We start from the raw sequence: 14,483 nt of genomic DNA on the forward strand, positions 1-14,483 counted from the left end.
TCAAATAAATTGGTTAGTCTCTAAGGTGCCACAAGTCCTCCTTTTCTTTTTGTAAAATAATAGGGTCAGTGTTTGGAATTGATTTTTGTGAGAATAAGTTGGTCACTTTAAAAAATGCTCGACTATTCTGCAACGACGACCCACGGTACTCCAGTTGACAATAGCATTGGTGCAGGGGCCAGTTCCACCTTCGGATATACGCACACAACTCCTGCTTGAGGTAAGGTGTGCACATTTAAGGGCAGAAATAGGGCCATATGGGCTTGAGGGCATTACTGTGGATTTGCCCCAGTTTTTTCTTAGGTGGGAGTGTCCATGTTTCATAACTGCATTATAGTGTCCTAACATGAACCTTGCACTTAATCGGTGTCCTTCGTTACACTGGTGCAAATGAAAAGCAAAATCACTAAAGTCAAGGGAGTTACTTGGGATTTGGACTGGTGTGACCGAGAGGTCAATTTGGCCCTGATGATCTCCATGGGGTCTGGCACGCTGTTTCATTCCGAGCCTCCAATGAGCCATAAGAGTAAACAGCACAGGCCATAATAGCTGAGTCTGCACTTTTTGTAAATCATATCGTCCAGAGTTTTTAACAAACCTGCTCTTCTACAGTTTGCACAGTATTGTTAGAAATAAACTAAGGGGACCCTCTTTACAACAAACAGAACCAGAGCAATAGTTTCACTTTGTGGCTTTTATTTGTTCTTCAGGTTTTCCTGCCTCTCGTTTTTCTAGCATGGTGATAACTGATGTATAGCCCTTTTAAGGAATAGAGCCTCTCTCTGTACTTTCACTGGAATGTTTACCTGACTCTTCCAAGTTGGTGCTTCTTGGCTTTTTTGTATATTTTTTTCCCAAAACCGATGGAAAAAAAAAAATCACAAAAAAACTTGCATCCAGGGTTCTGTCATTTGTTTTTTGAAGAAATGCTGGGATGGTTCTTTGTGTCTTGCCTTACACGTGATTCTTCTGGCTTGCTATTGTCTTGGGAATCTACTTTTTGCCTTGGGAGTGGCAGAATGTAGACATGGCATTGGTCTTAGGGTTCCTGAGCGACCCCCGATGGAACTACTGATAGGTCTCAGGTTTCCACACTTGGGCCTTGAGCCAAAGCCCAGTGAAATCTGCTCTCTGCAATAGCAGCTCAGCCATTTTCAAACACCAATAGAAAGGAGATGAGAAAGAACCGTGTTTCTGTCAGCTGGGTGAGGTAGATCCAAAGTGTGCAGGTCTGCCTCTTACAGGTTCTACCCCACTACAGCTGAAACCAGATCAGTGAGAATAGTTCTACCATTGATTCCCTGGCATGGATGAAGGGAGACTTTTTTTAAGAACCGTCCTGTCCAGGTTATTAGAGAGACAAGTTGGGTGAGGTAATATCTTTAATTGGACCAACTTCTGTTGGTGAGAGAGACGAGCTTCCACAGAGCTCTTCTTCACGTCTGGGAAAGGATCTCCGAGTATCCCGGCTGACTAGAAGATGGAACCATTGTTTCACATATGTAGTTAGCACATATTCTAAGGGACCATTCAAGGTAGAGTGCATGTGTATAGACGCTAACTACTTACGCTAAAAACAATCTGTTACCCCCTGCTGTGTCACTGGGAGTACCTTTCACAGACCTGAAAAAGAGCTCTGTGTGGCGTGAAACCTAGTCTGTCTCACCAACAGCAGTTGGGCCACTAAAACATATCACCTCACCAACAGAAGTTGGGCCAGTAAAACATATCACCTCACCCACCTTGTCTCCCTAATATCCTGGGACCAACACGGCTACATCCCTGTTTTCAGAGCTTGCTGCTTCCTGTTGGGCACAGGTGGTGCCAAAGGAATTTTTGGATCTCTCTCCAAGAATGTTCCTGTGCTGCGGCGTGGGGTTGGGCTTCACCTCCCCACATCACGGGAAAGACGAAAAAGGGGCTCCTTGAGTTGTGGCAGAACGGGGACCCCGGGGGCTCTATCAGGTGCCCAGCGCCTGGATAAGACAGCAGGGTGCAGTTCTTTCGCCCATGTCTCCTCATCCTCTCCATCACTTCCTCAGCATATGCTTTGCTGTCATAGTTCTGGTCACTCTCTCCCACGACGAGGAGGATCTGACCCTGAGCCTTTTCAACAGGGATGATGCTACCTTGATTTGCCTCCGCTTGAGTGTCCCCAAAGACACTGGAGAGAGAGAGCAGCCCCGCGGGTGTGAGCCGCACACACTCAGGTCTGTAAGGTATTGGGCTGATGTGGAGATCACGGTAGCGCAGCGCAGTCCCGTGAATGGCACTGGTCCCGTTAATGCAAACTGCGGCTGTGATCTGTGGTAGGAACGTTGCCATCGCCAGTGCAATCTCAGCGCCTTTGCAGATTGCAACTACACCAACTCCTGCCCCTCCCACCTGAAAACACACCATAAAGAAATACATTAAACATTAAACTAATGTCCAGCCTTTGTGTGTTTATTCTGCCTTTTAATGATTCCTGTTCTCTGATCAAGTGGCACAACAGTGACAGTCTTATCTAAGCATATTTAGTGTGGCCATCACGAAGATATCTGGACCTTCACTAGTAGGTCAAGATAACGTAAGCATCCAACTGACATAAGTCTGAAAGATGGATATTCACCATTGCACCTTAAATTATGCAAGGCAAACACCAAGACTGCAAATGCGGACTGTATTTGCACATGGCCAGTTAGATGTATGTAAATATTCAGCTTGCTACGTGCAGTTGTGCAATTAAATTAAATGTGCAATTATAAGTATTAACGGCAAATGTCCATCTTGCTATCTCCATCTCCAGAACTATGTATCCACTTCCCATATTTTCCAGTTTAAATGTGGCTGTCATAATTACCTTGGAAATGATCTCTCTGTCTCCCTACCACCACCATCACCAGCTCTGCTTTTTTTAAAAAAAATAACTTTGATTACATACATGCTTGTTGATAGCTGGGTAGACATTTGAGATAGCAGGCAGGGGCTTGACCTCGTGATGTTAACCCTGCTGAGCAATATGAGCGAAGAGAATGGGGTTGCACCACTAGACGTGTCATCCTTCGGAAGAAGTTTCGATGAGGTTCCGTCTAGTCCATCCCCATGGAAATCCCATTGCATTTTTCCCCCAAAAAAATGTTCGATAAAAACCCTGGTGTCTCGACCCTATTGCCTTGCTCAATAACAAGTTGTAGTGTCTAATTTTGAGACTCAAAATGATCGGACATGTTCCTCTCTGAACGCAGAGCTAGTTTCCCTACAGACCCAACAGGACCCATTCTGTGGAGCAGAGAAGACTGAGATCTAGTCAGAAGGCCAAAGATAATTTGAAGTCTGGAGCAGCTCTGAGCAAACTCAACAGGAGGAGAATAAAACTTGCAGTTGGTCATCTTTGTCTTCCCCAGGAGGTGTGACAGCGGGGAAGAATACCCCGTTCATGGAGGGGATTGCAGGGAGTTGCAATATGGCTCAGGCAGTAATTCAAAATATGTCTACACTGCAAAAAAATGGTGTGTTTTTAACTCAGCTTAGCTAATCAACATTAACTAACTTGGGTTAAAATAGCAGTGACGACACAGCAATTCAGCTTTCGACTCAAGTTAGTAGCTCAAGTTAAAGATTATATGGGAGAATGGGGGTGAACTCGAGTTGCTAACCTGAGTTAAAAGCCACGTTGCTGTGTCCTCACTGCTCTTCTAACCTGGGTCAGCTAACCCAAGTTAAGAAAACACCATTTTTTGCAGGGTACTTATATCCTTAGACACACAAGCTACACCCTATGGAGGTTTGTTGGCTTTCTTCAGCAGTGGTTGCATTAGGGAGAAACGATATAGAACTTATCTGTGAGCAGAAAATACCTTTGGATGTCCCAAGAGTATGTTGGCAGCTTCCTCAAAATATTCCAGATCCACCGCATCTAGACACCTGGGCAGGTCTTCATACGCAAAGTAAGCTAGGGCCAGTGCAGCAAAGCCACGACTGGCAAGGAGGCTGGCTCGGAATTCAGTGAGTCCACCCACACCGCCAAACATGTCAATCAGCCCTGGAAAAGGACCTTCCCCTGAGGAGAACAAGGAAGAGAAAATGAGTGAAAACCAGAGACATAAACAAGGAAAGGAAAGCATGGACTCACAGAATCATAGAAGATTGGGGTTGGAAGAGACCTCAGGAGGCCATCTGGTCTAATCCCCTGCTCAAAGCAGGACCAACACCAACTAAATCATCCCAGCCAGGGCTTTGTCAAGCCAGGCCTTAAAAACCTCTGAGGATGGCAGGGCCGCCCGGAGGATTCAGGGGGCCTGGGGTCTTCGGCGGCAGGGGTCCTTCTGCTCTGGGTCTTCAGGGCACTTCGCCGAAGACATGGAGCGGAAGGACCCTGCTGCCGAAGTACCGCCGAAGACCCGGAGCGGAAGAAGCGGCGGCGGGTCCTTCACTCTGGGTGTGTTTGGCAGCACTGAAGGACCCCCCACCGCCGAAGTGCCACCGAAAACTCTTGTGCGGGTACCTGAAAATTCTTGTGGGGCCCCCTGGGGGGCCCGGAGCTGGAGCAAATTGCCCCACTTGCTCCTCCCCTCTGGGCGGCCCTGGAGGATGGAGATTCCACCACCTCCCTAGGTAACCCATTCCAGTGCTTCACCATCCTCCTAGTGAAATAGTGTTTCCTAATATCCAACCTAGACCTCCCCCACTGCAACTTGAGACCATTGCTCCTTGTTCTGTCATCTGCCATCACTGAGAACAGCCGAGCTCCATCCTCTTTGGAACCCCCCTTCAGGTAGTTGAAGGCTGCTATCAAATCTCCCCTCACTCTTCTCTTCTGCAGACTAAATAAGCCCAGTTCCCTCAGCCTCTCCTCATAAGTCATGTGCCCCAGCTCCTTAGTCATTTTTGTTGCCCTCCGCTGGACTCTCCAATTTTTCCACATCCCTTCTGTAGTGGGGGGCCCAAAACTGGACACAATACTCCAGATGTATATTCACGAGTGCCGAATAGAAGGGAATAATCACTTCCCTCAGTCTGCTGACAATGCCCCTACTAATGCAGCCCGATATGCTGGTAGCCTTCTTGGCAACAAGGGCACACTGCTGACTCATATCCAGCTTCTCATCCACTGTAATCCCCAGGTCCTTTTCTGCAGAACTGCCGTTTAGCCAGTTGGTCCCCAGCCTGTAGCGGTGCATGGGATTCTTCCATCCTAAATGCAGGACTCTGCACTTGTCCTTGTTGAACCTCATCAAATTTCTTTTGGCCCAATCCTCCAATTTGTCTAGGTCACTCTGGACCCTATCCCTACCCTCCAGCATATCTACCTCTCCCCCCAGCTTAGTGTCATCTGCAAACTTGCTGAGGGTGCAGTCCATCCCATCGTCCAGATCATTAATGAAGATGTTAAACAAAACTGCCCCAGGACTGCCCCCTGCCCCAGACGACCTCCACTTGATACCGGCTGCCAACTAGACATTGAGCCATTGATCACTACCCGTTGAGCCTGACGATCTAGCCAGCTTTCTATCCACCTTATAGTCCATTCATCCAATCCATACTTCTTTAACTTGCTGGCAAGAATACTGTGAGAGACCATATCAAAAGCTTTGCTAAAGTCAAGGTATATCACGTCTGCTGCTTTCCCCATATCCACAGAGCCAGTTATCTCATCATAGAAGGCGATCAGATTGGTCAGCCGTGACTTGCCCTTGGTGAATCCGTGTTGACTGTTCCTGATCACCTTCCTCTCTTCCAAGTGCTTCAAAATGAATTCCTTGAGCACCTGCTTCATGATTTTTCCAGGGACTGAGGTGAGGCTCACCGGTCTGTAGTTCCCCGGATTCTCCTTCTTCCCTTTTTTAAAGATGGGCACTATATTTGCCTTTTTCCAGTCGTCCGGGACCTCCCCCAATCGCCACGAGTTTTCAAAGAGTATGGCCAATGACTGTGCAATCACATCAGCCAAGTCCCTCAGCACCCTCAGATGCATTAGATCCAAATGCATGGATTGTGCATGTCCAGCTTTTCTAAATAGTCCTTAATCTGTTCTTTTACCACTGAGGGTTGCTCATTCCTCCCCATACTGTGCTGCCCAGTGCAGCAGTCTGGGAGCTGACCTTGTCTGTGAAGACCGAGGCAAAAAAACCATTGAGTACTTCAGCTTTTTCCACATCATCTGTCACTAGGCTGCCTCCCCCGTTCAGTAAGAGTCCCTTAGCTCTTGGTTCTTTTAGCTCAGGCAGTAGAGGCTCATGCATTAAGTTCTAAGGTCCCAGGCCAGGTTTGATCCCCACTGCCGTTGACCTAGCCAGGGACATCACTTTGCACATCTGTAAATATGCTATATACATAAGGTAGACTTCAGCACCCTCCATCCCTTGATGCATGAGACCTGAGTAGCAACAGGACAAAAAGATGGTTCAGGCCATTTTACCGCCCTTCAAAACTAATTTCCCCGTTGAGCCTGACGATCTAGCCAGCTTTCTATCCACCTTATAGTCCATTCATCCAATCCATACTTCTTTAACTTGCTGGCAAGAATACTGTGAGAGACCATATCAAAAGCTTTGCTAAAGTCAAGGTATATCACGTCTGCTGCTTTCCCCATATCCACAGAGCCAGTTATCTCATCATAGAAGGCGATCAGGTTGGTCAGCCATGACTTGCCCTTGGTGAATCCATGTTGACTGTTCCTGATAACCTTCCTCTCCTCCAAGTGCTTCAAAATGAATTCCTTGAGCACCTGCTCCATGATTTTTCCAGGGACTGAGGTGAGGCTCACCGGTCTGTAGTTCCCCGGATTCTTCTTCTTCCCTTTTTTAAAGATGGGCACTATATTTGCCTTTTTCCAATCATCCAGGACCTCCCCCATCGCACGAGTTTTCAAAGATAATGGCCAATGGCTCTGCAATCACATCAGCCAAGTCCCTCAGCATCCTCGGATGCATTAGATCCAAATGCATGGATTGTGCATGTCCAGCTTTTCTAAATAGTCCTTAATCTGTTCTTTCACCAGTGAGGGTTACTCACTTCCTCCCCATACTGTGCTGCCCAGTGCAGCAGTCTGGGAGCTGACCTTGTCTGTGAAGACCGAGGCAAAAAAAGGATTGAGTACTTCAGCTTTTTTCACATCATCTGTCACTAGGTTGCCTCCCCCATTCAGTGAGGGTCCCACACTTTCCCTGACCACCTTCTTGTTGCTAACATACCTGTAGAAATCCTTCTTGTTACCCTTCACATCCCTTCCTAGCTGCAACTCCAATTGTGTTTTGGCCTTCCTGATTACACCCCTGCATACTTAAGCAATATTTATATTCTCCTCCCTAGTCATCTGTCCACATTTCCACTTCTTGTAAACTTCCTTTTTTGTGTTTAAGCTCACCAAAGATTTCTCTGTTAAACCAAGCTGGTTGCCTGCCACATTTGCTATTCTTTCTGCACATTGGGATGGTTTGTTCTTCTGCCCTCAATAAGGCTTCTTTAAAATATAGCCAGCTCTCCTGGGCTCCTTTCCCCCTCATATTAGGCTCTCAGGGGATTCTGCCCATCAATTCCCTGAGGGAGTGAAAGTCTGCTTTTCTGAAGTCCAGGGTCTGTATTCTGCTGCTCTCCTTCCTTCCTTTTGTCAGGATCTTGAACTCAATCATTTCATGGTCACTGCTGCCCAGGTTGCCACCCACTTCTACTTCCCCTACCAATTCTTCCCTTTTTGTGAGCAGCAGGTCAAGAGGAGCATGGCCCCTGGTTGGTTCTGTTGTACCAATAAAATAAAAACCAGCAGGATCTTATTAAAGGGAAAAAGGCAAAATACCACATTTATTGTGAATACAGAAAGAATCATAGTAAGCAGTTAGTTATAGCTATAAGATTCCATTCAATCTCATATTTATTCACACATTCATTCATACAAACACACACACACACACATACACACCCACACACACAGGTTCTGCAAGGTTGTTATCATAGTTACCAGCCTTAGAGTTGCTCATGCCAAGCCACTGGCCAGGTGGCCTGGACATGAGGAGGGAGCAGGGCCTTGTCAGATGCTCATCTGATGCTCCTGGAAGTTGGTTTGCAGAATCAGACCCCAAAGTTCTCACTTTTTAGAGTCTATTTTTATAGGAATTTCTTCCTATGCCAGTCTATGGGAATTGCTTCATCATGCTGTTGCTGAATCAATCAGCAGATAGCACATTCCTGACGGCTCCAAGATGTTATCTTGTTCTTTGGTTCTCCCATTCTTGAGGCTGTTGGGTGGATTCCAGTCTGCCCTCCGGGTGGGGTCCTCTGGTTATTTCCACTTGACGCCTTCTTCAGCCAATGGACACTGGATTCTTAGGCTGGCACCTCCCTGATCATTCAGTTATTATCCACACCAGGCATCCATCCACATACATCCTCTATCTCTATTTTAATCACAATTGTTAATACAACAAAAGGGTGGGGAGTCTCTGGGTGCTGTTTCTGTTGTTAGAGTATTGCTTTGAGTCTCTCTCTCTGTGAATTGCTTTGAGAACAGACTCTGTCTTAGAATGTACTAACACAATTAGCAGCTTGCAAGTTTCATACATAGAGGGAGAGAAACAGTACCAAAAACCAAGAGACCTCTTAATTAGTAATACCCTGGAATTTAAACTCTGGGGAATCAAACTCATTTGTGATTTTAATACAGAACTTCTTTAATATGATCCAACAGTTCCTCCAGCACTTGCATCAGGAAGTTGTCCCCAGTACTCTCCAAAAACTTCCTGGATTGTCTGTGCACTGCTGTATTGCTCTCCCAGCAGATGTCAGGGTGATTGAAGTCCCCCATGAGAACCGGATCTGTGATGTGGAAACTTCTGTTAGTTGTTCAAATAAAGCCTCATCTACCTCATTCTCCTGGTTTGGTGGTCTATAGCAGATGCCCACCACGTTGCTCCCACCTCTAAACTTAACCCAAAGACTCTCAACAGGATTTTCTCCAGTTTCATACTGGAGCTCTGAGCAATCATACTGCTCTCTTACTTACAGTGCAACTCCTCCACCCTTTCTCCCCCGCCTGTCCTTTCTGAACAGATTATACCCATCCATGACAATGCTCCAGTCATGTGAGTTACCCCACCAAGTCTCTGTTATTCCAATCACATCATAGTTCCTTGACTGTTCCAGGACTTCCAGTTCTTCCTGCTTGTTTCCCAGGCTTCTTGCGTTCGTGTACAGGCACCTAAGATAGCTAGCCGATTGCCCTACTTTCTCAGTGGAGATGAGGAGGCCCTCCCCCTCGCACCCTCCTCCTTGTATTCCCTCCCAGAATCGCACTTCCCCACTTACCTCTGGGCTTAGGTCTCATCCCCCGGCGAACCTAGTTTAAAGCCCTTCTCACTAGGTTAGCAAGCCTGCCTGCGAAGATGCTCTTCCCTCTCTTTGTTAGGTGGATCCCATCTCTTCGTACCAATCCTTCTTTCTGGAACAGCATCCCATGGTCAAAGAATTCAAAGCCCTCTCTCAAACACCACCTGTGCAACCACGCATTTATTTCCACAATTCGATGGTCCCTACCTGGGCCTTTCCTTCAACAGGGAGGATGGACGAGAACACGACTTGCACGATGAGAACACGATTCAGTGTCAAAATGGCTAGAACTGGAATTGTTGTCACTAGCTAACAGCGCCACTGAACCCAGCCTTTCCCATTCTTACCTCTCATAGCCCACTCCTGGGAGCAGAGCAGAATTCTGGTATCTGCCTTTCTACTTTCAGATGAATCGACTAGAACCCTAGGACAACAGCCCCACAACTGCTGTGACATGGAGCCCAGCCAAGATGGTGTGACCCGAAGAGCCCTTTTATCCTGACTGGCACAGGGTGCACAGTGGTATGTAAAAATAAATCTCAGCAAGTCTGACATATGTGCTACCGACAACACAAAGTTGTCAGAATAGTTATCTAACCAGTGTGTTGTAAGGCATCCTATGAAAACTGGTGACGTACTGGTCATGGATATCACTGCATGATGTATGTATGGTTAACGTGTAGAGCTATATCAGTATGCTGGAAATGTGTTACCAAAACATGTTTAGACCAAGCAATCCAAGTCGGGCTGATAACCAGGATTGTGCTAGACAAAGGTACCTGGATTTGCCAGTCCTGGGTCAAGCTTTGTAAGCCAGAGACAATGAAAGTATATTTGCATTTAAAGTAAACAAAGCAATCGGTCCAACAGAGCCAACTAAGTGATGTGATAACAATACCTCATCTTGTCAATACACTCCCACACTAGGTACTAGACAAAGCCCCAAACACATCGTTAGAAACTGTCCCTGCCCCAAAGAGGCTACAGTCTAGAAAGTAGATTAACCCTCTCAGCTGGTTATACACCCTAGGGAGGGATGGGGCTGTGCAGAAGTGGACATTGGGGAAACCACTGAGGAAGAGTCTGAACTTGATTTCTCTAGTTATGTGGAAAGGACTTGCCCACCTGAAATGTTTGAAGATAGACCTTTGAAAGAGAAGAGCCTTAACTGGATTCCTGGGCTCCAGGAATAGCCTATAGACCTATTTCTAATTTTAGACCACAAAATGAATAATGACCCTTTACAGAGCCCCCTCATACAGCTGGATGACTGTGCACTTTACAACCACCCCATCCCTCTGCTCACCACACATTCACACACACAGATAGGCATGTGCAAACAGATCGTTGTTTTTCCACGTGAACAGTGTAACCGCCTTGGGATCTCCAGTTTGGACACAGAGAGCTCGGTTACTAAGATGAAGAAAGCTCTGCCTGGCTGTTCACAAGAATTGGGGCTTATACCTTACGTAGAAAGACGAGGCAGATGAGAAGGAGGTGGAGGACAGAAAAGAGAAGATAGAGATACCAGAAAGGAATGGAATTGGGTGAAAAAAGCAAGGAAAATTTGAATACTCATGAATGAATTTTTTTGAATGAATGTGCTTTGCTCTGTGTGTGTTTGTGTTTGCGTTTTACTCCCAGGAATGTTTGTGGAAACAGCAAATGGCAAGCCAATGCTGGAAGAGCGTCACTGAGAGTAAGTCAGAACTCATCAATCTGAGTATTCTCAATGGAAACCGAATCCTGAAAGTCATGCTCATCCAGTCATGAAGCAAAATCACCACCACGTGACCCATTGATCCAATCATAACTAACCAACGCAGCTGAGATTTTTTACAAACTGCTGGGGACAATCTTTAGGCCAGGAATTAGTCACAGAAATTATCTGGTAAACAAATACATTGGAGAAGATTGCAATCAGTTGGCAGACCATTCGTGAACAGAAAAAGCAACCTTTGTTGAATCAAGACCTTATTTAGGACTCATTCACCCAGTTCTAGAACCAAGGAGACGGGGATTCTCTCACCTGGAGGGAGGAAGAGGGCTCCACGGACTCTGCTGCCCCTGATCTGGACCCGTTGTACTCCAGGTGCCACGTACCACCGCTCCACAGTCTGGCTGGCTGCAGGCTGATTGTGGGGTGAGGAAAGCATGTGATATGAGTTGAACACATCCAGGCGGACCCGGAAGGGACTCTGCATCACATCCCGCTTCATCAGCCTATGGAACAGCTTTTCCGGCTTCAGGCACTGAAACAGACCCATGGGCTGCACACCAGTGTAATCCCCTCCAGTGGCAGCAGCCCGCTCCAGGTCCACCTCACCAGCCTTATCTGACCAGTAGAATGCTTTGGAGCAGAAGAGCACCCCTTTCTCATCGGTCAGAGAGGCTTGGAGGGTCACCAGCTGGGAGGGGGGCAAGCCAGAGACCTGGATTTTCAGTGGTTCATCAGCAAGGGCTATCTTCGGGGTGACTGTGAGCCTGATCATTGCTAAAGCAGGGGCTGCCGGTTGCCCTCAGGTACCTGGGAAACAAGTAGAGATGAAAGGAATACCAAACGGTTAAACTACAGTGTGCTGAAATAGGAGGTAGGCAGGCATGGAAGATTCCTATTAAGTCAGGCCATCCAGCCCATTGCCTGGTAATACTTCGTCTTGCTCACAGCAAATGCAATCACAATGGCGTGAACACTTGTGCACCGTGAGCAGCATTTGTGCATGTGGCTATGTGGTGCACTAGGAGGTTTCAGCAGCAGTCACCAAGGTATCACTGAATCAAAGGTCTGAGTGGAGCTCACGGTTCAGAGAAACTCGTGAAAAAACCATAGAACAGCTCAATTGATTGTGGGGCTTAGGATTTCTGGATGCCACAGGGATTGCTGATCACAGAACTGCTAGTTCCCTGCTTGGAATAGTTTTTACTGCAACCTCCACACCCAGTTAAGATGTAAATAGCAATGTGCTAGAGGTACAAGGACCACATTTCTCCGGGTTTGAGGAAGAACATGCTGAGATCCCACTGAGTAGAGCCAACTTTTGTTTGAAACTTGTTCCTCTTTTCTTTCAGTATGTTACAGCACCCCAGATAATTCAGGGACTGGTGCTCTGTAAATACCTAAAACAGAGGGAGTTAGAGGCCAGGCTCATCTTTAGCTGAAACTGAGGGTTTCTGAATTATGGGGCCTTAGAGGAAAGGTTTGAGAGCTGATTATTTTCCAGAACTAAGCAGAGTGATCCTATGAAAGCCTGTATCGGCTAAGGCACTTATTTGGTGCCCAAAGTGCTCAACTTTATTTGTGTCAACTGGTTGTCTCTGCTTTTTCTATTGTATTAGTTATTGAGGGCCCCTCGACAGTGAGAGCTGGATATGAAGTACAGCTCTCTGGGCAGAAATAGTGGTAATGTTTTGTACTTCAGTAGCATCTTCCATGCCAGGACCTCAAAGCATTTGACAAGCATTCATGCGAGCATCTGTGACACAGTTAGCCTCAGCACTCCTGCAAGACAGAGAACTATTTCTGTAGAGCTGTTCACTTTAGTACTAGAGGTGCTGGTTCCAAAGCACCATCTTTGTGTGTTCATCCTCCAGGGCATCCTCTGCCAGAATGCACGGCCACGTGTTAGAAACAATTGCTCATTTTCCAAATCCACATATAGGAAAAAAATCAGTATGTCCAGTTCTACAGTGTGACTTACATTTCCCGCACAGAGCACTCACGTGACATGCCTAAAGCCACACAACAAGTCAGGATCAGAGCCAGGACTACTTCCAAGCTGCCCTGACTCCTAAATCTATTCTTGGTATGCGTGAGGCCACTTGTTTTGGGAATGTGGGGCTTTGCCCTTACCTAATGACCCGTTGGTTATACACAGGACATTCTCCCTTAATTATTTCCTAACAGACACACTCACAAAGACATTCCCTGAGTACATTGCTGATTCCACAGAAGCTCACACACCTACCCTCAGTCCCTACAGGTTCACAAGACTACCTCTCTCACCAATCACAATAAGCTCCTGTCGCAGTGTCTTTCACCTCCTTTCTCTTCCCCTCTCCTGGCTTGAGATGCAACAAAGGGAGATTAGCCTCCTGCAAATTTAAGAACAGATTTTTACACATATTTAGCCACCTGAAGATGCAAATATCACTGAAATCAAGGGGAGTTAGGCACCCAGTGAGCTTCTCAAAAGCACCTAGGTGCCTGGCTGCAGTTTGAGGTGGGCACATAGCTTTTAACATCTAGCCCTTAGCACCCCAGTGCTCAGCAGTTTTGCACAAGCCTTTGAGGCCAGTTCTTACCTGCGCCCTCTAGGCTTCACAAGCCTGACTCCTCTGTTCCCAAGTCCGATCCTGTCTCATTGCAAATCAGCCCCAGTCAGTTTACCCATAGCTTCCTGCAGGGCTACTGTGAAAACAACATTGAGAGGAAGACCTTTGCCCCGAGAAATCTTAGTTTGGCTGGATTATGCAGTAAACGACTGCTCCTACATTAAAAGGGGAGAGGCTGGCCAGACCAATAGATTCAATCTCCTCCCCTTTCTTCCCAGGCTCCCAGCCTGTCTCTTGTCTCCTCCCCTCCGCATCTCTTTCCTAAGCCGTCCCCTTTTCCCTCCCTGATCTTCCTGCTCTGTCCCCTCCTGTGAGAAGGAAGAGTCAGGAGAGAGAGAGGAGGTATCAGAGTGGTAGCCATGTTAGTCTGTATCAGCAAAAACAAGAGGAGTCCTTGTGGCACCTTAGAGACTAGCAAATTTATTTGGGCATAAACTTTCGTGGGCTGAAACCCACTTCATCAGAAAAGAGGAGGAGGATTTCAGGGCAAGGCCAAGGAAAAGCACTAGGAAGCAGATTGGAGAGGTGAGCTCTGTAACCCTTTCCTTGCTGCCTGGATGTAAGTCACCCTGAGCCTCTTTTGTGTGCTCTGTGGATGGAACATTGCCATTCAGATTGCCGCTAAAACTGGTTTAATTTGATTCAGCACTGCCAAGACAGTGCTTCACAAGCAGGGTGGAGTGACTTAAATCAACCAGGTAAATCACTGAGCGGAAAGCCTTGAGTTAAATCACTGATTTGAATCAACTGTTCCATTTGTAAAAAGAAAAGGAATACTTGTGGCACCTTAGAGACTAACCAATTTATTTGAGCATGAGCTTTCGTGAGCTACAGCTCACTTCATCGGA

General features: G+C 46.8%; 1 protein-coding gene across 3 annotated transcripts; it reads right to left on the reverse strand.

The window, feature by feature from the left end:
- Positions 1-679: 679 nt before the first annotated feature.
- On the reverse strand, positions 680-13,851 carry BAAT (bile acid-CoA:amino acid N-acyltransferase). 3 transcript variants are annotated; one of them, XM_048850048.2, is made up of 5 exons: positions 13,606-13,851; positions 13,307-13,395; positions 11,333-11,830; positions 3,840-4,042; positions 680-2,385 (listed from the first exon to the last, which is right to left on the reverse strand). In XM_048850048.2, the coding sequence occupies exons 3-5, from the start codon at positions 11,793-11,795 to the stop codon at positions 1,789-1,791; spliced, it is 1,263 nt and encodes a 420-aa protein (XP_048706005.2). In that variant the 5' UTR covers positions 11,796-11,830; positions 13,307-13,395; positions 13,606-13,851; the 3' UTR covers positions 680-1,788. The 3 variants fall into 3 exon arrangements, with proteins under 3 accessions (XP_048706005.2, XP_048706006.2, XP_048706007.2); XM_048850049.2 differs by having other exon boundaries at positions 13,269-13,395; XM_048850050.2 differs by lacking the exon at positions 13,307-13,395.
- Positions 13,852-14,483: the final 632 nt, after the last annotated feature.

This window comes from Caretta caretta, chromosome 5, assembly GCF_965140235.1.
Source record: "Caretta caretta isolate rCarCar2 chromosome 5, rCarCar1.hap1, whole genome shotgun sequence".
NCBI lineage: Eukaryota > Metazoa > Chordata > Testudines > Cheloniidae > Caretta > Caretta caretta.